The sequence below is a fragment of the Netta rufina genome (genome assembly GCF_964035555.1).
Source record: "Netta rufina genome assembly, chromosome: 5".
Taxonomy (NCBI): Eukaryota; Metazoa; Chordata; class Aves; order Anseriformes; family Anatidae; genus Netta; species Netta rufina.
Window position 1 is genome coordinate 33,629,368 of NC_140128.1, and position 25,062 is coordinate 33,654,429.

A 25,062-nucleotide genomic window follows, 5' to 3' on the forward strand; every position below is an offset into this window, starting at 1 on the left:
CCCTGCTGCTCATGAATTCGGGGTCCGCACAGGAGTTTAATTTGTGTGAAATGCTGATTTAAAAATCAGCTGGGTTACAAAGAGGCACGGAACTGTTGTGAAATAGTGCAAGGCTTACAGGTTTTCCATTGTTATCAAAGACAACGTCCCAAGGCTCTCCGCTGATCTCGCGTTACAGTCATTGTTCCCGAAATAAAAGGGGAGTCTATAAGCATCAGTAACAGTGAACATTTAGCAATTAAATGACACCTATGAGGAGATCAAGAGAAGCTCATAATACCCCCTGAAATGAAGTGAATAAAATTTGCCCTCATCCCACACCCGCACAGTCATTACAAACTTAAGGAGAGGGACACAGTTGCTCTCTGTATCATCTCAGATGACCCGCTGAAGCCTTCCCCCTGTCACAACACTAGCTAAAGTGCGTAAGCAGAAGCTCCTGACGAATACGACAGGCTTCCGAGTCCATTGATTCCATCTGCTCATACTCCTCTTCGGGCTGCTCCACGTGTCCCGTGGCCGGGGAGGACCACACGTCCAGCCCGTGTTCCAGGGAGATGTTATGGAGCACGCAGCAGGCCAGAATGATGTGGCTGGATTTCTCCGGGGAATACTGCAGGGTGCCTTTGGACCCGTCCAGGCAGCGGAAGCGCGACCGAATGGTTCTGAATGTCCGCTCAATGACGTTGTGGGTGGCGGAGTGCGCCATGTTGTAGCGGTACTCTGCGGGGGTCTCGGGGATGTGCAGGGGGGTCATCAGCCAGGTTCGGAGAAAGAAGGAGCTGTCACCTGTTGGCAGTGAAAAGAAGGGAGACGGGTTACAGACCTACAGTTAGCCACCTCGGGGCTTCAGCTCTTCGCCCCAGGTTTTCTGGTAGCGTGAATGCGGAATAACTTATCTCTCAGGCTAGAACAGAAAAGATGAAAGAGCAACAATAACTGGTTTACAAATGTGACAAATAACAAAGTAAAGACATTCCCTTTAATCCTTGAAGTACATGGAATAGAATAAGAGAATCCATTTACTGTGCAATATGGTGAAAGTAAGACAACTGGACCAAGAGCATCAACAGAATCATTGCGGCATTCATCTTAGAAAGGGGTAGAATTCTGAAATGGTCAAATAGAAATTAAATTGTACAAATCAGTACAAATTACAATACGAATACAAATTAGTATATACAATGATCGTAGTATTTGTAACACAGATTGCAAGTTACCGTTCTAGACTTCCAAGAATAGTCCAAACTGAACGTCAAGTCTTGAGGAATTTGCAGGAAAGCAATCAGAACTGAACTTATCGCCTGTGCCGAGAGGCTTCAAACTCAACGAGGAGCCAACGCAGAAAGGGAAGGGCCTTTCCGCAGGCAGGCGTGAGGAAAAGCCGACTTACCAAGCAGCCAGCCGTCCTTATGGAGCGCGTTTTCGAACTGGCTGGCGAGGGCTGCCTGCTGCAGGACGGCGCAGTCGGGCAGGCTGCCTGGCCAGTGCGTCTCCGCGCTCAGCAGGGCTCCTCTGGCGTCGCACACCATCAGGCAGTTGAGCGAGTGGAGGCCCTTGCGGTTGACGTAGGACAGGTCCTCGGCGTTGGGCGCCTTGATGGCCACGTGCGTGCAGTCGACCACCCCCAGCACCCCCGGCATGCCCGCCAGCCCGTAGAAGTCCTCCTTCAGGCCCTGCACCGCCGCCTCGTCCTCGGGGAAGCGGATGAAGCGCGAGGCCCTTTCCACCAGCGCCTCGGTGACGTTGGCGACGCAGCGGCTCATGGAGGCCTGGCTGATGCCCATGGCGTCGCCCATGCGGGTCTGGAAGGAGCCGGAGGTGTAGAAGCCCAGCGCCGCCAGCACCTGCGTCTCGGGGCTGATGGCCCTGGAGCGCTGTGTGGGGCGCGACAGGCTGGCCCCCAGCAGCTCCACCAGGTAGCGGATGAAGCGGCGGGGGAAGCCGTAGGTGGCCACCAGGTACTCGTCCGTCACGTCCTCCAGCCTGAACCTGTCCAGCGTGCGCTGCCCGCGGCCGTACAGCAGCAGGTCGCAGTCCAGCACCGCCACGGGCACGGCCATGGCCGGCACCCGGGGGTGGGGGGGGGCCCTCGGGGCGGCGGCAGATTCGCCACAGCCTCACGCCAGCCCCCAGCGAGCGGGCAGGGCGGGCAGGGCGGGCAGGGGGGCGGCTGCTGAGGGGGCGCCGCCTGGTTGCTCCCCGCCTCGCCTCCTCCCTCCTCGCTGGAGGGGCGGCGAGCGCTGCCGGCGTGTGGAAAGTGCGGCGGCGGATGCTCAGGCGGCGCCTCCGCCGATGAAAACAAGCGGCCGTGATGGCGGCGCGGAGCGGGCCGAGGCTGTGAGGCGCAGCGGAGCCCCCCCCGACACCGCCACCGCCGCCGCCGCCGCCCCCGCCTCGCCTCACGGGGTTCCCGCGGGATGAGCCCCCCGCACCGCCGCCCCCGCGCAGGTACCGCCACCGGGCGCTGAGGGGGAGGGGGGGTGGGTGAGGGGAGCCCGAAACGGGTTAAAACCTAAAAAAAAAAAAAGGGTTTGTGAATAACCCGCCCGGCAGGGAAATGGAGGTGGGCTGCCAGCAACCGCCCGGGCTGCGCGGAGTTTGATCTCCAGGCCTCGCCCCCCAGCAGGGCGCTGTGCAGCAGGGGGCTTTTTATAGGCGCTTGTTAATGCGCTCAAAATACCTGCTTGCACCAAGGCTTCGTGCTTCGAAAGGAGAGCTTCTAGGAAAGGCTTCTTGGCAGCCGGGCCTATTTGTCCGAGGCGCGCTATTAAAAGCTTCCCAAACTTCTTGTTTACCTGAGGGACCCGACAAGGAGCTGCCGGAGCCCCACGGAGGACGAGCTCAGGCGTGAGTTCGGGGTCCTGCGTGTACAAGGCAGGTCTGAAAGAGGGGCGAGAGCAGGGAACCCGCTCTGGGGGCACCATCAAGTAGGTAACTGGGGAGGGGGGACTGGGATGAGCACAGCCCACCTCATAGGCATGGAAGGGCTCTCACTGCCCTCTGCTCTTTTTTAGTGCCGGTGTGGTGCTCTGGGGTGGAAACCTTGACGAATTACTGTGTGTATCTGCTTTAAAGGGAAGCACGATGAGGTAAAGCTGTAGCAGCCGTGGCTCAGAGTGAAATCTCAGAGGAGGGAGGTAATGGCAGCAGCCTGTACGTGCTTTCCCCAGCACTAACGCTGACGCCCGGTGCGTGCCAGGTGCTTCAGCTCCTTTACGCGAGTGTCAAACGTGCGTGCCCAGCGAATTCCCAGGCACGAAACCCGTAGGGCAATGCAGGTGCTCGCAGGTGTCGCCGTGCACCTGTCGGGTGCCGGGCTCACAAGTGCTTGCATGCAGTGCGGCCGCTGGCAGCAGAGCGGGGCCACGTGTGCTGCACCGACACACCGAGGGGACAGCTCTTGCAGCTTGTTGCATCAGGCAGGCGAGGTGCCCTCGCCTTCTGTTCACGTGCCCTTCGCTTGGCGAAGCAGGCTGTAGCTACAGGTAGAGCGTGGCACCATGCTTGGGTGTCAAAACAATGGGGAAGGCTAATATTTACCTTGTAACCTTGTAAAAAAGAGAGAGTCTTTAGCTAAAAAAGCCACGTGGCATTTCTTCTTTGAGTATTTTTCTCCGATTTTTCTGTAGAGAGGGAAGAGGAGACAAAGCCACATGAATAAAGATGAGTATGAAAGTAGGTATTGCAGAAGGGGAGAGGCAAAGCAGAAAGCCAGGTAGCCAAGACGTTTGTTTTACCTGTGAGCAGCCTGTGTGCAAGGCTAAAGCAGCGAGGTGTCTGTTTGTTTAAGGGATTATTTGGTTGAGGGGGAAGCAGTCATCTGGAGATTTCTGAACAAGACCAAAGGTTAGTTCCTTCTGGGTGTTAGTCAGTGTAAAATTAGATAGGGTCCTTGCTGAGCTGAGCATTGCTTGGGTAACTGGTACTTAACAAGGATCGTGTCGGCATCACAACCTGCAGGACTTCAAGAGTTGAATGAGTTTGGTGGAACTTAAAGAATTTTGAGGTCAGATTGTGGAAGCAAACCTGTGGTCATGAAAGAGTTTTTGTAAATAAAACATCTGTAGTTCTAGGTCTGTGTTGACTCTTCTCAAGAGTGAGTCTGCAGGTGAACACTGCCTCAGCAGGTGGCAAGTAATCATCAGAGGCTTCCCTGCAAAAATGAGGAGATGCTGGTTGCCAGATGACAGGCCTTAGACATGCCAGGGGCTGAGTTCCAGGGTCATAGTTTTCCCTGAAATTACAGATCCCTGACGTGAAGTCTTGCTCGATTGTTCCTGCTGTGCTTCAAACTCGGGTGAGTCAGCTGTTGCTGGCATTTGGAGCTTGAGGAATGAAACTCCAACTGTTTCATGGATGTTACAGAAAGTTTGGGATCTTGCAGAAAGATTTCTGTTCCTGCTGGAGCAGGGCAGAACTGTGAAGCTCTCATTCTTGGAACCCTGCATCCAAGGCATGGCTCTGGTGGCTGTTTCTGTCCCCTCTAGAGGTATTTGGGTAATACCAGAACTAATGCCTACGTTGCACAGAGAACCATGCTGATGGTTTGCATTGTTTCCTTACCTAACTGGCCACTGATCTTAACATCTTTTGTTAGTTCCCTAATGTTTTGTGGCAGTCGATACCCAGAATTTCTTTCCAGTCCCATAAGGCAAATGCAGGTGATCTATTTGACGGCTCTCCTATGCCATAAGGATAAATTCTTCCTTGTACCTTTCTCCAGGAGTCACAAATAAATGCCCTCTTGCTTCTTTTCACATTAAAAGCTAATTTGATTTCTCTTGGTATTTAAGTGTCAGCATTTTTCTTGCTGAGAAAAAGATTTTTTTAATGCAGTGTTTTACTGCCCATATCAGCCAGGTTTTCTGTGGATCTCAGGTCCTCTTAACCCCTACACTTAATTAAGTCAGAAAAATTATTATTACGCACCTTTTTTTTCGTAGTGGGAAGGGTCAATACTGAAAGCTTCTTCTGCGGAGGTTAGGATATCGAAATTTGATAACGTATCTACTGTTAAATCATTTATGTTGTTAGTTTTCAAGTCATAATATATAATAAAAGAGGTGGAGTGCTGGGAGGTGCCCTATGAATGTAGCCCAGGAACTTCCCACCACACTAGGTGCTCGGCTTTGTTTTTATCGAGTCATGCAGAAAGCAGCATTCGGCCCTGTTAACTGCAGTGCTCTCATGTAGCAGCATTACTTAGAATAGGCGTTTACTTCTATTAATTGAAATATTTCAAGTAGAACTTCTGGATGTGCGTAGCCATGAAAGATTATATGATATTTTCTGTCCGATCAGGGTTATTGGCCCCTTTGGCTAAGCTTTAAGTTGTATTAAGTCACATACCCAGCCCTTCTCAACGCTACGGTCCTGCTGCAAGTTCAGGCATTGCTCAGAGGTTCGACGCTGGGTGAAGTGACCTCGCACACCCGCTGCTCGCCCACTGACCTGGGGACCCCAACCTGCCCTGTGCAGCGCAGTCCCTGTGCGGGTGATGTTGGACGAGGCACTTCGGGGTGACAAGCTGTCTCAGAGCCAAAACAGCAACAGGAATTAAGAATGAATTGATACTTTGAAGGCTTACGAGCAAAAAGCACAATCAAAACGGTTAATTAAGGCAGTCCTCCCCACGATCTCTGTATGGTTATTAACTTAGACGTGAAGAAGCTGAGAGACAGGGAAGTTGCCATTTATCCCAGACCACGTGAGGTGATGGTGGCAGAAATCTGCTTAGTAGCTTGGCCGGCCTGGCTTCAGGCACTGTGCAAGTCCCACGGCGCTGCTAAAACCATCGGTAATACTTTGAAAATCAAGCTGGCGTGATTGTGGGAGCTGAGTGTTTGGCATCTGAGGCTGTCAAGGAGTGCAGGTGGCATTGTGGTCTGTCCTTTGAGAAAATATATCTTTTGGGTTGCTTGTAGGTGCACTTGTGGCTGTACAGATTTACTGTCAATACTGTTTGCTGGGAGTAAAGAAGCCCATTCCAGCAATGGTTTGTTATACAGATTTCGGTACCTGCTGAAATACACCTGGATACTGGTTTTAGAACTTCAGACTCAAGAAAAAACAATGTGGCTTGGTTTTGACCAGCACTGTTAACAGAGAATATCTTGTTTCTGAAGCCAAGACTGCCCTGTCTGATGGACAGCTTGATACAGAACCCAGTGTGGTGTTGGTGGGTGTTTTGTTTTGTTTTAAAATTAAACTAGCAAAATTAGAGAAAATCTACCCAGTTTTACGTGACCCCTATTTTGTTACTTTTTTTCCCTAGTACCTTTTATGTGGACCGTATATATCATTATTCACGGGAATTTTTAAAAAGTTCAAAGTTCTTAGCATGTTGGTCTTTTAACAGGTGTTTGGTGCTTACATATTTCTCTTGAAGTAGCCTCAAATGGCAAAATATTTTGAAGTCTTAAACGCCAGACAGAAAGCTGAAGGAAGATTTCATCCCCCTGCCTGTGCTATATTTCAGATTGCCATATGCAATGGACACTGATCTCAGTTCCCAGGACAGGAAGGACCTGGACAAGTTCATCAAATTTTTTGCTCTAAAGGTAATTTTTTCTCATATGTGTAAATCCCTCTGTTTTTCTTGTTTATGAAAAAAGCCATGGAATGAGTGGCAGGCACATCACAGCTCTGTCAGCGCGGGGCTCCTGTCAACTTATCACCCTGCAGTTAGGCAGTACCTTCTGTTGGGCTCGAAACTTCCTTTTCACCCTATCTACATTAATGCTGACATGTAACTATAAAACTTGGCCTCACTTGGTACCTAGATTTTACTTCCTGGCCTTGCAAGATGCAAGTAGAAACTCCGGCAGTGGATATGTTATAAACATACGGAATGGCTTGACGTCTGTTTGTGTGTCCAGGTTCAGGATATAACTGTGAACTTTGGTTCAGTCATAAAGGAAGCTATGCAACTCCTGATCACAAAACCAACTTAGTCATTTCATGTTCTAGCAAAGAAGGGTCAGCTTAAAATCATTTTCTGGCTGAAATACGTTTAGCAGTTGCATGTAATAATTTAAGATGATTATACCTGAAGATTAGCAAACTTTACTTCTCTACGTTTTGGTCAGCCCTTTCATTTTTTACTTTTTTATCGGTGAGGTTCTGAACTCTGCTGAGCTCAGGAGCTCAGATTTTGTCCTTTCTATTTCAGACGGTACAAGTAATTGTCCAGGCCCGACTTGGAGAGAAGATCTGTACCCGATCATCATCCTCCCCAACAGGCTCTGACTGGGTAAAGTCACGTTTTGTAAAGCAGCTCCATTTCTGTTTTTGTTTTTTTGTGTGTTGAGAACACAATAAGGTTCTTTCAGTCTTGTGCAGGCTGTAATAACTATTCGTATAACAGCTACTATATTCAATTATGTTGATTGGCATTTTTTTTTCTTGTTGACATGCAGCGTGTCACTCTAGGCTCTCTAAGGGCTGATTAGAGGAGAGATAAATGACACCTCTCAGCAGCTCCTGCCAGCTGACTAGGGCACATTTCCAAGATCTGCTGGGGATGGGGTGATGAGTTCTCTTCTGTCAGAAGTTTGCAGTTCTGCAGCTCAGGACTGTATAAGTGATGGGCTTTATTAAAATTGGAGAGACACAAGATACTCTGTGGGTGAATGTATGACGCAAGTGAGAGAAAAGGAACAAGTTTTTTACAGCAGGATCAAGAAAAACACTTGAATTAGCAGCCAAGGAAATGTTTGCAAATATGAAAAGCCTGAGCCAATCTGGGAATTTTCTGTTTCATAAATATTTCAATGGACACTGACCTAGTATGTTATATATAGGCCTCTGCAGTGTACTATTAGGCAGTTTTTCAAAGAAATGCAAAAATTTATTCATCTCTTTCATTCTGCAGTTCAATTTGGCCATCAAAGATATACCAGAGGTTACTCATGAAGCAAAGAAAGCCTTGGCAGGACAGCTGCCCGCTGTTGGACGGTCCATGTGTGTGGAGATTTCTCTCAAAACCTCAGAGGTGAGGACTGAGTTAAAATAGATGGTGATTTAATTTATTTTTTTTACTTGAATCTTAAGTCACGTTCCAGAGCTCTTACCTTTTAGCCCAAAATAATGCAGAAGCATCTCCATTTATGAAGTTAGGTAATGCGTTAATAAAATGCGTTGCTTGACAAAAACAATACACTGCAAGTATCTGAAGCCAAACACACAAATGGCAGAGCAGCAAAACTTAGTTTCATAACCCATGAGGAGCTTAGCCATTCTGAGGAGGGCATTCCCTCAGATGATCAAGTTTTTTGGTGAGACTTCCAGTGCACCTTTTTCTATTGTTGCATTGTAAGAAAGTGGGAACTGGGAGAAACTGTGTGTACTGAGAGGTGCGGTTGTTGCTGATTATTGATGAGATATGAAAAGAATTGTTCTCTGAAATGAGCCTTTGTTTGCCATCTTTCTCTGATCCAGGGGGATTCCATGGAGCTAGAGATTTGGTGTCTAGAAATGAATGAAAAGTAAGTGCATTCTTCACACTTTTTTTGTGTTTGCTATTTGTTTGTTTTAGCTTGTGAAATGGGGAAGCGCTCGATCCATGTTGGTGAATGAGCACATAATTGGCTGTGTGGCCTGTGACACTTCAGAGGGAAGTTGCCTCTTTGTCTAGTGCAGCTGTCAAGCTGTTTAATAGTAGCGTCAAGAAAAGAAAATAGTAATTTTGTTCATTCTTCCATTATAATTAGTAGACCTCCTGAGATACAAGAGTACATATGCTCATTAACTACATTTTTTTCTAATATTCTAAAGATGTTTCTGTCTAGTACCAGGCTGCATCGCATTTTTCAATAATTCTACAACAGGTGACTAGATTGAAGTAGGACTCTTAGCAGATTGGTCAATAACAGCAAACTGCATTGGGACCTTATTTTTGTCATTTTGGCAATAAAACTGACATGAAAGAATTGGCCCAGACTCATTTTGATTAAAAATTTGCCTTCTTACTCCTAATTTTTTCCTTTGTGTTCTACAGGTGTGACAAAGAAATCAAAGTTTCATACACCGTATACAACAGGCTGTCTCTGCTACTGAAGTCTTTGCTTGCTATAACCAGGGTAACTCCAGCCTACAGACTCTCAAGGAAACAAGGCCATGAATATGTGATATTGTACAGGTGAAGTGGAATATGAAATTCCTTATCTGGAATAGCAGAAACAAAAATAGATTTGCATAGAGCAACTATAAATGTGGTAAAAAGGGATGAGTGACAGTAAATTCAAATGAATTGGATTTAACTACTACTGAAGAGCACTAAAGAGAACTTTGAACTGTGTGTCACCTTACAGCCTCATTCACAGACATTTTAAACTTAAAGAAATATTTTTGATTAGACTCAACTACAATTTTCTCTTCCATTTTATGTGGCATGTCTTCCTCTGAAGTAGCTGGAAGGCTGAGATGGGCATTCTAGCTGCTGCTTATGTTTTTTCCTAAAGAGGAAAAGTGGTTCCAACTGTTCAACTCATAGAATTAAATAAGTAATAGAGACGTATACTAGACTTATGTGCCCACTGGACCTAATAGATTTTTTTTCTTTCTTTCAGGATATATTTTGGTGAAGTGCAACTGAGCGGCTTGGGAGAAGGTATGGCTAGGCAACACACACAAACTAGAGCAGAACTGTTTTCTGTGCTGGTGACACATTTGTTACTATTCCTAAGTGCCACAAGGAATGTAAAGCATGAGGTTTAGACATGATTTTTATCTGGATTGGTAAAGGGTCATGTCATAACGTGGCAGGTACAATGTGGTGCTTTGACAAATCTAGAATGATTGCCAGTTTGACTCTAGTGATCCAGAATTGAAAGAAGAATATGAAGGTATGTTTATAAAGCACAGAACCAGTAAAGGAGATAGTGATCTACTCAGGATCAAGAAGCATTTCAGAGCAATATATGAGACCAAGATAAGAAACAACATCAGTAGTCTTGTAGATGAAGCCTGCCAGCAAGGCAACCTAGTCCTGCTTTGATAAAGGTTGTGTGTGTGCGTGTGTGTGTTTGGAGATGAGATTGCAAGGGATAATGAAAACACCATAGAAATAAGACCATACAAGAAGGCAGTAAGGAACATAAATAATCAGGTTCTGTGTAATCAGTAGAACTGATAATCATTCTTTAACCCTACAGGTTTCCAAACAGTCCGTGTTGGGACAGTGGGTACCCCAGTTGGCACCATCACTTTGTCTTGTGCCTACAGAATCAACCTTGCTTTCATGTCAACCAGGTGAGAAAATGGGATCATACCACAAACTGTTTCACAATAACATAGTATTAAACTCCTCATATTATACGCCCCTAAATCTTTCCCTTCTGCTTATCCTTTCCTGCTGAAATTCACCTTAATGGAGAATATTCCCTAATGCTCCAGTCTTGCAGCAAGCAGAGTATTTGGGTAGCCCTGAGTCAGGCTCTAGAACTCCAAATTGCTTGGAGTTGGAGGGCTGAACTGTAAAGATGCTCTGGTCCCGTTTCTAGACACTAGGCTCTCTGTGAGGGTACCATGAATTGGGATGCAGTAAAGAGAAAAAGCAGCTTTTCCAATAATGCCATTGCTTGTTGCCTTGCAGGCAGTTTGAGAGGACCCCTCCTATCATGGGGATTATCATTGATCACTTTGTGGACCGTCCCTATCCCAGCTCTTCGCCCATGCACCCCTGCAATTACAGGTGAGGAAATGCTGAGTGAAGTCATGGGCCATGGTGAAGGCATCGTTATGCCCAAATACAGAGCCTTTTCCACTGACTGCATGGGAAGGGAGACTGGAGGATTAGGGTCAATCCTATTGATCTGGTTGAGCATGTAAGGAAAGGCAACATTTGTGTCTAGAATATTGAGTGCATGAAGCCAAATTCCTTACAGAATTCCTTTACCAAATTCCTTACAGAAACACTCGGAGACAGAAGAGGTTTAACCTTGGCTGTCTTCATGAGTTTAGAAGAGTAACAGTTACTCTTGCTGTAGAACTCCATGTCCAGAGGCATGCAGCTCCAGGGATTTCTAATAGAGAAAGATTAAAGGTGAATTTCTCTTTGTAGATGAGAGGTTTGTCCAAAGTTCTTGTGAGAGCACTCAGAATAGGACTGGAGGTATTTTCTGAGAGTGGTTCAGTAAACACAAAAGCTTGTAGCATTAGCTGATATAAGAAAAACTTTTAGTGTTTAAGAAAACCTTTTCTTTAGTGTTTGTTTTTAACAAAAACATACAGGGTTATGTTTCTATTTGTGGGTAGAAGAGAAGCTCTTAAGATAATTCTGGGGAAAATGAACATTTTCATACCCTGTTTTCCTCAGTTCTCCCAAGTAGATTATGAGAGCCCTTAATAATTCTCCTTTCAACTCCACCCAAATACTCTCAACTTCCCTGCAGCGTTTGTCCCAGTGTGTTTTGCTATTTGTTAGTTGTGTGGAATATTTCCAGTTAGGATGTTTTTCTTCCCTTCCTACTTTAGAGCTGGTGAGGACAACGGTGCGGTATACCCCTCAGTAGAAGATTCCCAAGAAGTGTGTACCACATCATTCTCCACCTCTCCTCCATCTCAGGTAAGAGGAAACAGGCTCTTTTTATTCTTAGGAAGAACAATCACTGTTAGTGTAGTGTGCAGACTCCTACATCAAGTATTGTGCAAACATGCAGCCTCCTGCTGCTAATTAAAATTTAATGTGCAAGCTTCTTACTCTGATTGCTTTCTGAGTAAAACCTAGTTAGATACTAATTTCAACAGGATGCTAAAGGACTAGGAAGACTGAATTACTGAGAAAGACCAAAAGAACCAACTCCTTTAGCTGGTCTAAGACATGACTGAAGAAGATAGCAGTGTACTAGATACATACACATACTGGTACTGCGAAAACAGGAATTCAAGGGATCAATGCCAGGTAGCTTAGGTAGAGGTAACAGGCTGATATTGAGAAAAAAACCACTGAATTATCAGGAAGATGCATGTGGCACAGTCATATTTTCCAGACAGCAGTCTGGAAAATCCGAAAAAAGACAAAAGCCTTTGTTGGACCATCTAAAACAAGTTTGGGCAGCAGGAGTAAGTATCAGCAAATAAACTGGGTCGTCATGTTGAACTAAGGACTTAATACAGTTCTCTGTACTTCTACCTACCCATGCAAATTTTATTGAAGTTTCGATTTTAAAATAAAAAGAAAATGGATGCCTTCTGAATCTTGAAAAACGGGAACTCCAATTACTCCCTTTTCTCCTGTCCATATATATCTGACTCCACAATTCTGTATTTTGAAGACTTGGCCAGCTTTGCTGTTTTCCTATGATTTTAAATATTCACGTATGTTTCGCCTTGCTGTCCAGCCAAGCAGATGGCTCTACTGAACTTTAAAGACAATCTAAAGACTCTGTAAATATCTTTTGCTCTGGATGTGAAATGCAGAATGAAGTACAATTGCAATGTGGTTCCAAATCGAAAGAATTTGCTATGGGTCTTTCTGCTGCTTCAGAGGAAGCAGTATGATTGGTTTAGCAGAGTACATTCTACTGTATGAATTAGCTAGAAATGAGCTCTTCTTAGGAAGCATTTTTGTGCCAACTGGCAGCTTTTGGGTGACAGGACCTCAGGCAGTGAGCCTCAGGCAATGTTGAAGTGATCAGCCAGCACTCATGGTAAGTCTGAAGGAATAAAGTTTTTTTCCTGTTCCAGGATACACAGCTGACGAGATGGGTTTGTGGCAGAGTTGTGTCTTGCCTGTTCACAAAGCAAGCTAAGTGCAGTAAGGTCATGAGGAAATTTCCACTGGCTTGCTCATGCCAGTGTTACTTAACAGTAAGAATGTTTGTAAATACACTGAAGTTGACATTTCCCCAGGGGACGTGGAGCTTTGCTGTCACTGAGGGAAAAAGCTTTATGAAACCAGATGAACCTCAAGGATTCACATCAAGTATGAGCCTACATTCTTGCTTTTTTGTGGCTCATAGCTACCATATGCTGTATGCTTATTTATAAAGCAACTGCCAGTCTTCTTTACCACAGTTAGAATTGTATGGTTGTCTTGACATTGTGGTTTCTAAAGAAAATTGGAGGGGGAAAACTAATTTCTTTCTCCAATTTTCTATTTACAACTTAATGCTTAGGAGAATACTGGAAACTGTGTGGTGTAGACAGCCTATAGGCAGACTGTCCAAAGCTCTTTCTACTGCCTTCTCAGTAGAAATGAGGTCTAGCCTGCATGATACAAGGAAATAAACCTTCTCCCTGTGAGCTTGTATCTGTTGTTTTGTAAAGTACCCCAAATTCATGAGAAAACCTGGCCACAGGTAATACCCAGAAACAATTTGTCATAATTCTGTGCTGTTAGGAGAATGACTGCTACAAGGTATAGGACTAAACCAGACCTGGGTTGCCCTTTTTGCGTGAGCAGTCTCTGTAAGACAGTGTTTGCTTCTGGAGTGTCAGTGCTGGTGAAGGAGCTCTCTCTTCACATCGATACGTTTGTATTTCCCTTAGTCTGGGCCCTCTTTAGTCTTAGGGTGCAGCACAGACATGCAGAGATACAATCCCTGCTGCCCTTGCGAATACTGGAAGACTAAGAGTGTGTATGGGTGGAAAGTATGGAAATATGTGTGATTTGTACATTCCAAAACAAAATTGCTCTTGGCTTTTTCTGGCAACCACTCAGGCTTCTCCTTGCTAATTGGCTGGTAACAGGTCTAATTAGCTGTGGGACAGAGTCTCTGGCAGTTACTTTCTGTTGGTGTTCACTGGAGTCTTAAATATTACCTGTGTGGAGTGGTTCACCGAGATTGGAAAGCAGTCAGTTCTTTATAAATTGAACGTGTTTCTGGCAATATTGAGAATTCCGCTCCATGTGGAGGCGTGGCTGCTGCAGTCAAACACTCCTCACTAGCATTCAGTTCATCCAACTCTTTATAGTTCTTCTCTGAAGTCCTTCTTTCTCTTTCTCTCTCTCTTTCTCTCTCCCCCTCTCACTCTTTCTTTTCCTTGTTTCCTCTGTGTGTCTGTGTTTGTGCACAGTGTGTTTTTACTGTCACAAAGGCACATTTTCAGACCCCTCCTCCTGTCGTGACGGACACCCTGAAGGTCCCAGTGATGGGACTGGCCTTTTCACATCAAGTGAGTTGTCAATCGAATATGTTATACATGGCCAGGTAGTACTGGCATGACAGAACAAATACAGGAAAGTACAAACGGGACAATGCAGAATGGTTGTTGTACATGGGACAGGCTGGTCAACCCCAAACGGGACAGGTATGTTATATGGTCAAGTAACCAGTTAACAGTTTGCAAAACCAGTGTGCTCTAAATATAAAACCCACCTGGAATCTTTGCACTGAGCAGCAGTCCTGCAGGAAGCAGCCTGTAAAACTTGATACAGGAGAAAGAGGAGTTTTCTGCAAGGTTTTAAAAGGGTCTTCACTGGAGAACAAGGTTTTGGTTTTTGTTTAAAAAAAGAAAAAGGCACAGCATAGATTTTTCAGGCTGGTCAGGGGTTGAGAAGGAGGTGGCATTCCCTAGAACCTGCACTAGTCATTAAAACAGAGATGCTGTTAATTTGAAGGAGAAAAAAGCACAACAAACACTTCCATCTGTCTTCCTGGTTATGAGTAACACTTGGTGAAGACCTGAATTACTGTTACTTGTTTACATCTCACAGGTCTGTCTAAAGTCATATTCCTCATATTTGAGTGAGTCTCACAACAGAGGACAGAGAAATATTTAAATAAACAAATAAAAGTAGGAATGCTTGGCTACTACAAAGCTTAGAAAAAGTGGTTAAAGAATGGAGAAGCGTGGCTGTAGATATTGAGTATTTCTTAAACAGAGGTAATATCAGTGAGCAATGCTCACATAAATTCCTTAAGAAACTTCTCCAGGAAGATGCATGTAAAATCTTCAAGGCAATGTGAGTTGTTCAAAAAGAGTCAAGTTTGCTGGATATCTCTAGAGCAAAATACTAACAATACTGTACCTGCTCTTTGAGAAAAGATTGCTCCTTTCAGCTTAACTAGCCTCATTTGGATAAAAGTGCTTCTCATCAGTCAGTTTCCTGTAGATCAGCTATTTTCATGTGCAGTGGAAAGGGGTTCAGTTGATAGCACAGTTGCTTTTTGGGAAAATAAAACAGTATCTCGTGAAGTATGTGAAACAGGCCTGCAGAGCTGCCCTGTGACTGAATGTCAGCCGTACCTCACATAGCCTCTTGTATGTGTAGGAAACCAGTCTTGCTTTCTTGTCGAGGCCCTAACTTTGTCCCTTGCAATAAGAACTTTTCAAAGTAATGACCTCTGCAAGTGACTAATGAAAATCTAGCATCCTTCTGCCAGCCTGAAACACCGTGCTGTGCCTCTGACTTCTCCTGTTCCTTCTTCAGTGACTGATTATTCAGACTGTGGGGCATTCCCCTTCCCCTTCCTCTCTCCTCTCCCCTTGCCCTTGTTTTTTCTCTTCTTTCTTAGCTTTCCAGCTCTCGTCTTTCCTATCAGCCTGCTGCCCTGGGAGTTGGATCAGCTGACATGGGGTACCCCGTAATCTTTGCTGGTGGCTTGAATGCTGCGCACCCTCACCAGGTACTTGTAGAGGGTAGAAGAACAAGCATGGCTGGTACTGCAACAATTACGTCACCTCTACATCTGAGAGAGGCCTGGAAACTAGTGCATGCGTTGGTGTCCTGTCTGTCAGGAATGAAAAGAATCTAGGGTAAATACAGGGAAAGCACAGCTTGCACAGAAGCTAGGAATTGGCTCCCCAACATCCTTGACTGTGCTATGGTAGGGTAAAGGTCACGTAGAGAAACTGTGCTAAGAGAGGCCAGACCTGTTTGCAGAACCAAACCTGTTTGCCTGCACCAGTGTGGCACTAATTCCAAACTTTGGCTGCCTGACAGAGCTGCTGCCACTGTGAGTCTCCAAGCGCAGCACAGAGCTTGGTGTTGTAGGACACGCTGGCAGTCCACATTGGTGTATTTGCATCCACGCATCAGACAAAGTCAGCTAAGTTGACAGAAGTCTATCTCTGCCTGTAATGTTGCTTCTGCACTAGAGTTTTGCTGATGTAGTGATGGTAGTAAGAAGATAGGATTTTTTATTTTTATTTCCTCCCCTCTCCATAAGCAGAGGGCCTATGGACAGAGAGCCCTCCCCTATAGAACAGGCCTGAAGTGGAGAGGAATAGGAAGGGAACAAGAGTTTGTACTGAGGTGCTCACCATCTACTTGATGTCATCTCATGGGGGCAAGAACCCAAGTCATATGCCAAAAAACACAGTTTAGTCCCAGTCTGTCGGAATCTGCTCTGCATTGCCCTGCGTTGTGGCACTGATTTTGAGATGTCTAACTTGATCGTTCCTCTCCATCTCAGCTGATTGGTCCAGGCAAAGAGGGGGGAGTGCCCCCAGTTCCTAGCCAGCCAGCACATGGCACCCAAGCTGACCAAGAGCGGATGTGCACCCCGCTAGATGGAGTCCACTACTCAGCTGCTACTCCTTCTAGTAGGTAGGTTGGTTTTAGATGAATCACCGCTTGTGCTAACCCATTTAGAATCACGTTAACATAAAACTTCGTGTTTTCCCCCTTTTAGTTATTGTTTGTAGCATAACTCTCGTCTTCTCTCCCCTACCCCTAAAAGAGTGAGCAGCTTTCTCTGACTGGGACTTCTTCAGCCTTGCCCCAAACAATGATCTCACCCATCTACTTAGAGCTGCTGGTCACCATAACATGCTTGTGCCTTCTGTTATTGCAACCTTATTGTACAGTTTGTATTTTTTAAGCTCTGTACTGGTTTTGCTGATTGTGAAGTAACAAGGTGAACTAAGTTCACAAGTGAATCTTAAATTCTTAAGAGATTTAAAGAGAATTGTTGTGGAAAATAGTTGTAGTTAGTGCAAATCTATGTACAACATTAAGAAACTTCAGGCACAAAGTTACTTAAACAATGCAGCCTCAAACTGTCCTAAATCAACTCCCTTTCTGCTAATTAAGTCCTTTTTTTGGTCACCATATTCATTTCTTATGAAGTGTCTCTTGGGGTCACATAGTTCTGAGTCAATATGTTAAGCAGAGATTTTGCTATGAGGAAACCACAAATCATAACAGCACTAGCACTTTTCTGGGTACTTTATGTAAACAGTCATTGTGCCAGAAGACTCAACCTTTTTCTTTGATGTTTTAAATTTCCAAATACTTGTGGTAGGAAAGTAAACAGGCCATAGAAATAAACAGTAGCCACGTAGAGAATTAACCATGCTGGCACTGGCTGTTCTGACACATTAGACTGCTGCCTCTGTAACCAGAATGACTGATAAAATTCTGGTTCTTGCCCTCACCTTCTGACAGATTTCTGAAAAAATAGGAGTGATGAGTAGGAACAGCTCTGAACATACGTGTTCTGAAGTTAAGTCCCTCTCCAAGAAAGAAAAAACTGTTCCAAGTCAGTTGGCCTTTTCATTCAACTAACTAGCTCTGTTCCAGATATAAAAAAAAATAATAATAATAATAAAAAAAAAATATCTAAGTCCACAAGTGTCCCAGTCCCCTTTTGTGCTGATGACTGAAGAGGATGGTGGGAAACAAGGACAGAGATTTCTGTTCTTCTCCTTTCTAATACTAGGAGTAGATCCAGAAAAATGGAGGAGTCTTTCACAGCATGTGATTTGTCTGTATTGTTTGAGCCATGAGTCACTTGTTTGCTCTCCTTTCCCAGTGAGGACACAGAAACAGTATCAAACAGCAGTGAAGGGAAGTGTGGCTCCCCACATGACCTTTTGGAGACCATCTTTATCCGGAAAGTGGGAGCTTTTGTCAACAAACCCATTAACCAGGTAACTGGCAGTTCATTTTCTGAGGGCACTGTACTCTGGTTCTCCCATCTTACACCAAGGAAAAAAGCACCCCAATGCCAGGGTGGTCAAGGAGCCTGTGTGTGCGTATTTCTGCCTGCAACATTTGCCTACAGGGTCTTGTCACAGGCATGTTTTTCATAAAATCCTTTTGGGATGTGGCAGCTGCTGAATTTGCCCTACTTTGTCAACACCCTGTTTGGGTATGGAAGACTTCATACCCCACTGCAGTCCTACAGTGATCTGCTACTACCACAGGTTCATAAATTGGAGAAGCTGGCAGCAAGCCTCCTTTCTTAGAAAGCCTGTGCGATAGACCAGTTCATCACAAGTAACCAAGCATTTAGGAAGCTCATCTTAGGGATCTGCCCAGTTGCTAAAGCTGCTTTTAAGTAAGTTTTTTTTAAGCCCTCTTCTAGGCTCTTTGGATGGACGAAGAGGGTTTGCTTGAATGTTTAGCAGTGCATTAATCCTTATCTGTCTTGTATAAGAGGTGTATGTGAAATCCCACCTCAAAATATGTGTATTAGGTCAGCTGAGTGCAATCTATTTCATGCCTTTTAAATGAGGTGGTCAGCCTCCTGCCAAGCTGATGATGTGATCTTGGGCAATTTTTAGTAAGCCTGGCAAAGACTTTCAGTAGCTTTTTCTGTGCTGGGTGAGCGGAGCATCTCAGTAAAATTCTTTTTGCTGAATCTTTTCAGGTGACCATGGCCAACTTAGACATTCCTTTTGCCATGTTTGCTCCCAAGAATGTTGAGCTGGAAGATAATGACCCTATGGTAAGCCCCTTCAGAAATACAGTATGTACCTTCTTAGCACCTCTCATGCAACGCCCATGCTATTCCCTTCCTTGAATATACTTTCTGGTATTTTTTTTGTTGGTGATGGTGTTTTTTGTTTTGTTTTTAAGGGGGTGTTCTTATTTTATTTTTGAAAAAGGAACTAGTTAAGCTTACTTGGTTTCAAGAAATCTCCTGTGCTGAGTCTTGGGGTCTCTCGATGTTCAAGCACATCTTTGCTGCCCCTTCTGCAGCACGTGCTTATGGTCCAACCTCCTAACTGTCCCCACACTGTTAAAATATGCAGATGTGATCATAAGATCAGTACTCACCGTGTTTGCTTTCTTGGGCAGGTCAATCCTCCTGACTCCCCAGAAGCTGAATCTCCTCTACAAGGCAGCTTACACTCAGAGGGCTCCAGTGGCAGCAGCACAGGGAACACCCACGATGACTTCGTTATGATTGACTTTGTAAGTGCCCTGATCAGTGCTCTCACACAGCTGCATCCGCAGGTGGGCTTTATGTGCTGGTGTCATGGCAAATGGTTTAAGAGCTGTTTTCACTGGGGGGAAAATATCCATGATTGTCTGCTCCCAAATAGAGCTGGTCAGTCCCAGAACTGCAATAATACTGACACACAGTACCAGCAGCTACCGATGAAATAATTTTATAGTTCGTATCAACATCTGGGCTTTTTGTCCTCTCCAATGCTTAAAGGAATTAGCTTCCAAGGAACTGCTTCCTTCCAAGTACTCAGTCAAACTGATCTTGGCCTAGGCAGGGTCTAAAGCTGGAGCTGTTCAGTTATTTAATCTGCAATATTGCAAGAGTTGTTATACCAAGATGGTGACCTATAGCAGGTAATATCTTTACCTAAGTTCATGGTAAAAGGGAAGCCAGTGTCTCCGAATGAGAATTGACAGCAGTGTTTTTGATTCTAGAAACCAGCATTTTCAAAAGACGACATCCTTCCAATGGACCTGGGGACATTTTACCGTGAGTTTCAGAACCCCCCTCAACTCAGCAGCCTCTCCATTGACATAGGAGCTCAGTCCATGGCAGAGGATTTGGTATGGAACCATGAATTTTCTGTTTGTGGGCATTGTATGTTCTTTATAGTACTCCCCCTATTCCTAGTTTGAAAGAAGTAGCATCCTCTCAGAAGAGAGGCCCTGCCCAAAGTGGGGGTCCCTCATTAATATGTTCCAGAGAAATGAAGATTTGTTTGTGGCACATCTGAGGCTCTGAAGCTTGCATGTTTATTTTCAAGCTAAAAGTTGCTGCCTGTGGTTGCTTGCTGTGGTTGTCATTGAGACCCCCAAAACTAATCCCTCAGAACCGATCCTGCTTCTGCTGCATCAGGCTTAGTGGCAGACTAGGCCTGATCTTGCAGCCTGAGCAGAGGTAAAATCCTGGTGAAAGAGTTGTCTGGGTGAGCGCAGTACTGAATTTGCAGCCACTGTAACATACTGTGGGGAAAAATGAATTCCAAAGGCGAAGTGCTGCAAGTGCCTTGATGAAGGCAGTGACTTGAGCAGGCTGTTGTGCTCCATCTGTTGGAGGAACTGCACAAGGCTAGGCCCTAGTGCACCTCCTCTTCCTGCAGAATAAACAATCCCTGGGCAGAGTGCCCTTCTCAGGGTCACTTGCTGGATCCTACCAGAGGACTCCTGTGCATGTGGGAAGGGGAGCCCAGAGCAGTGGAGAGGGGTTGGATGACTTAGATAAGGAATTTTTACCATAGAAGGAAGCTGTAAATGCATGCACTATCTGCTGTTAGTGAGTCCTGATCTGCACCCTTCTTTGCTTTTACAGGACTCATTACCAGAGAAGTTGGCAGTCCATGAGAAAAATGTCAAAGAGTTTGATGCCTTTGTAGAAACCTTGCAGTGAAGGTGTTTTCCAGTTTTGCTGCAGCAGTTCTTCCTCTTCGAGGCATCCTGGAGAACAATGTCAACAAATATCTCTATCACCCCTGTTCTGCCTTCTGTCTCACTTTGACTATTTCCTTCCATCAAGTGAGCTTTCTTTGATTGCTCTTTAACAGCAGATACAGCTCACCTGCTGGTTTCCCTCAGCTACTCCTCTGCATAGTTCTGGACCGCTCTTCCTGTTCGTCTTCAGTTTTGACTTTATGACCAGTAGGTACACAGGAAGTCAAACTCCAATGTATGAAACTCATTTTCTCTTCAGTCTGTCCTGTGTGGAGGGGCTTTGTGAAAAGTTGCCATGTGTTTCCTCCAAAGATCCCATGGTGTAAGTTTCCCTCGACCTAGTTTCTTGCTAACAGACTGTTTTTCCTACAGTCTTCGATCCTGTTAGAGCATAGAAAGCTTTGGCTCACTTCCAAGGTCTGCGAGTTCAGCAGATCAGCAGTTCTAAGTCCAGGACATCCATTCCGCAGAATGGGGCATTTTGGCCTGACTTCAGTGTGAGCGCTTGGAGCCCAGGGAGAGCCGTCGGCTTTGGGACCTGCGTAACACAAGTTACCTTTTGTTTTCCTGCTTCTGAGGAACTGGGTCTCCACGCAGTCGTTTTGTGAGGCCTTCTGTTATGCTCGCTGATAAGCAGGAGTGGAACTGCAGAAGTGCTTTCCACATTTCCTTCCTGAGTGTACTGCCACTCAGCCGTGCTGAGTTTACCAGTGTTGACAAGCCTGCACGTAGCAGCTGTGATGATGCTGAATTCATAGTCTCTGCTTTTGAAATGTAACTGTAAATACTAGGAATCCTATTTCTGTAGGGTTAATGTAATTAGGAGTCTTAGTCCAAGATTCTTTCCTCTAACCCGTGCAAACTTTTCTGCTTTATGGTTAATAGATGATCTTAATCAAGAAATATTTATTGCTTTTAAAGAAACCTATATTTAAAAGATGTTGTTTTCATGTAGTAGTGCGGGTCATTCTGCCCTGGATCACTGCAGACAGCATGTGTGCCATGGAACCCTGTCCAGTGAGTCTCCTTTTGCAGGAAAATATCCAAGATATTTATTTTCTAAGACAGACTTGATTATTCTAATATAATATTCTGCTTTGGGGACTATGTTTCCATTACATCCAGTCAGGGCCCACTGATACAATGAAATGCACACAGCAGTGTAGTGGAGTGGTGGGGACTTAGGTTAAAAGCTGTATTCTGATAGGTATGGATGAATTTGCAGTGTTCTTCAGCCATTCAGAAGGCAGCTTCTTTAAAGAAGCACATTTTTGGGAGCTTATGGTACTTTTTAATCAGCTGGCTTTCGATGAGCTGAAATTTTATTTTTGTAATGAGCTGGCTACTAGCAGTGTGACTGGCTGGCAGCACTCGGGGTGGTTTGGCTGTTGTGTGTCTTTTGTCTGACGTAAGGAGGGGAGGAGCAGCAGTGACACTAAGCAGAAACCTAGATAAGGTAGGTCTCGTGGTTCTTTCCTCCTCCCACGTGTAACAAGCAAGCAATTGCAAGACCCCTTACTGTCCTAATATATGTTTGTTCTTTCCCTTTCTCCAGAAGTGAGGCTGTTCTCTCAGTACTGAGGAACCATCGTAGTTTCCCTAGAGTGGTTAAGTAACCAGCCTTCAAGTTAGTGTGGTGTGGCAGCTTCTTCAGCTTTGCTGCATTCTTAACTGAAAGAGATTGCTAGCAGGTGACAGGGGAAGCCCAGCTCCTCTCTAGAACACTAACTCTGTGCCCCTGGCAGAGCAAGGAACCAAGTTCAGAGTAGAGCTTGTAAGGTCAGATCAACGCAGTGCTTGAACTTTACTGGCTTTTGTGTTAAGTGATGCGTTCCATCATGTGAAGGTCGTGTGAGCTCCAAAAGCCCAGATAAGAGCTGTACTGAAGGAGAATTACCCACCCCGACTTACCCAGCTTACTCACCCAATCCAGCTTCTCAGTAGCCTCACAAAAGTAGGTGCACAGACATCTTAAAGTTTCTAAATGGCTTAATAGAGGACTTTAGTTACCTGGGATTTAACAAATACTTGATCCCCACAGCCAGAGCCACCTTGTTTTACAGGTAGAAGAGGTATCAGAAGAGTGCAGAACACAAGGAACGAGGGTATTGCCTGGTTCTCGTCTCTGCTCAGGAAGCTGGTCCCTGTCACCTTGTAGGGGTGGTCGCTGTCACCTTTCCCTTAACGTACAGGCAGGTTGAGCTGAGCCACAAAGCAGCAGAGTGGGAAAAGTGCTGGTTCACACTGTATTCAGGGGGAAGCCTAGAACAGATTGAACTTCATCTAGCCAGTGCTACTGCTGTCCCCTCTCGTCACAACGAAAAGCCAGGGAGGCGGCAGAAGGCATGCCATTCTGCTAGTCCTGCCCAGGAGGGCCCCTGAGCCAAGTACTTGCGCTCAGTTGCTGCAGTTCCTAACGTGGCTGCAGCTCCCACATCCCATTAGGCAGCACTTCAGTGGGGCAGTTCTTTTCTACTTCAGCAGGCTGGACATTTGCCTATATAAGCTGCTAGTGTTGAGCTGGATGGCCACAGCAATAAAGAGATGCTCTAGGGCTGAGTTATGTGCCTCTTCTCTGGACATTCCTCAGCTTCAACACATAGTTGCTACATCTAGGTAGGCTCTGAATTCTCTGACCACTGTGTAAATGCTCTGCTTCAAGAAGGAGCTAGATGCTGCTGCAGCCTGCCACAGCTTATGTTATGGGGGCTGTTTATTTTTGCAGGTGTCTGCTCAGTTCTGTGTTGAAGACAGCATGTGTATAGCTGCTGCTTTACAGATACTTTGGGTGAAGGGGAAGGGGAATTGTATTGTTTTGGAAATAGTCTCCAATGTACTTCAAGTATTCGAAGAATTTCCAATAAAACTTTTATGTAAGCAATGGAGTGCTGCACTGCTCTATTACAGGCTTTTCTCCACATCTACTGACCACTTTGGAACAGTCCCAGCCTCTCAATCTTTCTCCTTCAGGAAAAAGGACCGTCAGTGAGCCGCGTGCAGGATGGAGCAAGCTCGTTGCCTCCACCAGGGCTAGGGTGTGCTATGTTTGGAGTAGTTAGCAGGACCTCAGTGAGGCTGCCTTCTAGGGAGAAAGAGAGCAAGGAAAAAAACAAAACAGGTGCCTGCCTCGTCCCGTACACAGGCGGGGGGAAAAAGTCCTGACTTATTCAGATCCAGACTTTCCTGGATGTCCCACCCCAGCTGAAATGTTAACTTACCTCCTAGAGCGGTAGAAAAAAAGCAGAAGGTGTGGGCTCTGTGGTTGTTACTATCACACTTAATAAGAGCATGGGAATATTTAGATCTGATACGAGATGTAGAAGAGATGTGTAAGATGCAGGAAGAACTAGTGTGAGCATCCCAGCAGCAAATGCTGGTGAAGGAGCTCGCTGCTCTGCTGTTTGGAGGTAGCACGCAGCTCACGGCTGTCTGCTAACCAGCCTCAGTCACAGACTGAAGCCTGTGACTGCGCAGGCTACAGCCAAAAGCACCATCCACATGAAAAGGCCCCACAGAAGTAGTAAGGTTAAGGAACCTCTTCAGCTCTAGGTATGAGATACTGTGCAGTTACAGCAGGTAAATAAATTAATTAAAAAGACCCCAAGGACCATCCACAAATTAGCACTTGTGAACAGGTGCCAAAAATGCCTTCTGGTATCTGGCTGATGGCTTCTCACAAGTCCCACTGAACAGTGCCAAGATGTAGATGGCAAATTGGCAAGATGGGGAAGCCCTTAATGGGATAGCATGGGCCTTGAATGATACACAATCAGTAATAAAAGCTGAAGAGCAGCAGGCTGTTGTATAATGGCAAGTGCTAACATCAGAATCAACATTGCCAGACACCAAGCCAAGCAGCCAGGGCTCCTGCTACTGCCCAAGGGTAGAGCTTTTAGTTCCAGTGCTCTCTGTACTCCTACTCCCACATCCAGTATCTTTTGCTTATTATGCTGTACTAATCACTTGGGATGTAAAAGTCTTTCTACGAGCCAAAAAACCTCCTGATTTAACCAGGAACTACAGCGTCTTTAGGAAAAGCCAGTTAACCACCTCTGCATCAAGGGCTGGGGTGCAGTGGCCCTAACCCAAGACCACCATACATGCAGGAGTCAGTGACCCACAAAACAAACCAACAGGAGTTGCTGCGCACATCAGTGGGCTGTCAGAGAAATGATAAACCTAACTGGGGAGCCAGCGACTGCTCCCCCCTGGCACACGGTGAGAAGATAACCTGGGGAAGCGCCTGGCTACTCCCAGAGAGGGCAGGTCTGTGCAGATGACTCGCCTCGTCACCAGAGGGAGGTAACACCTTGGATGCCCAGCCCTGGTTAGGCTCCTGCTGTCAGGAGAGAGCCAAACTTGCAACACTTCATTCTTTTTCTAGATCTCTTTCCAGCCTGATGCTCCCGCAAAGTACTCCTACCTCCCCACGTTACTCACTTACGAGGCATCTTGTGCTCACTCAGCTCTGCGTGGCTGTGGCTGGCAGCACAGCCAGCCTTACT

The 25,062-nt window shown here is 45.5% G+C and overlaps 2 protein-coding genes across 11 annotated transcripts; one reads left to right on the top strand and one right to left on the bottom strand.

Annotated features, from left to right (window-relative positions):
• Positions 1-16: 16 nt before the first annotated feature.
• On the bottom strand, positions 17-2,100 carry HARBI1 (harbinger transposase derived 1). The gene is made up of 2 exons (XM_084287071.1): positions 1,394-2,100; positions 17-789 (listed from the first exon to the last, which is right to left on the bottom strand). The coding sequence occupies exons 1-2, from the start codon at positions 2,061-2,063 to the stop codon at positions 413-415; spliced, it is 1,047 nt and encodes a 348-aa protein (XP_084143197.1). The 5' UTR covers positions 2,064-2,100; the 3' UTR covers positions 17-412.
• On the top strand, positions 1,833-23,429 carry ATG13 (autophagy related 13). 10 transcript variants are annotated; one of them, XM_084287066.1, is made up of 19 exons: positions 2,335-2,451; positions 3,079-3,140; positions 6,482-6,563; positions 7,175-7,255; positions 7,877-7,996; positions 8,443-8,489; positions 9,002-9,142; positions 9,573-9,613; positions 10,158-10,254; positions 10,598-10,696; positions 11,479-11,569; positions 14,023-14,121; positions 15,465-15,575; positions 16,365-16,498; positions 17,706-17,823; positions 18,546-18,623; positions 18,977-19,093; positions 19,565-19,693; positions 20,439-23,429. In XM_084287066.1, exons 3-19 carry the CDS (start codon positions 6,495-6,497, stop codon positions 20,514-20,516), a joined length of 1,650 nt encoding a protein of 549 aa, XP_084143192.1. In that variant the 5' UTR covers positions 2,335-2,451; positions 3,079-3,140; positions 6,482-6,494; the 3' UTR covers positions 20,517-23,429. The 10 variants fall into 10 exon arrangements, with proteins under 10 accessions (XP_084143193.1, XP_084143191.1, XP_084143195.1 ...); XM_084287067.1 differs by lacking the exons at positions 2,335-2,451; positions 3,079-3,140 and adding an exon at positions 1,833-1,961; XM_084287065.1 differs by lacking the exon at positions 3,079-3,140 and having other exon boundaries at positions 2,320-2,451.
• Positions 23,430-25,062: the final 1,633 nt, after the last annotated feature.

Excerpts from the sequence above, each read along its gene's own strand:
- HARBI1 (XM_084287071.1), bottom strand. The coding sequence starts at position 2,063 with ATGGCCGTGCCCGTGGCGGTGCTGGACTGCGACCTGCTGCTGTACGGC. Across the intron at positions 790-1,393 it reads TAAGGACGGCTGGCTGCTTG|GTGACAGCTCCTTCTTTCTC; the intron begins GTAAGTCGGCTT and ends CACTGCCAACAG.
- ATG13 (XM_084287061.1), top strand. The coding sequence starts at position 2,669 with ATGCGCTCAAAATACCTGCTTGCACCAAGGCTTCGTGCTTCGAAAGGA. Across the intron at positions 7,256-7,876 it reads CCCCAACAGGCTCTGACTGG|TTCAATTTGGCCATCAAAGA; the intron begins GTAAAGTCACGT and ends TTCATTCTGCAG. Across the intron at positions 14,122-15,464 it reads GACTGGCCTTTTCACATCAA|CTTTCCAGCTCTCGTCTTTC; the intron begins GTGAGTTGTCAA and ends CTTCTTTCTTAG.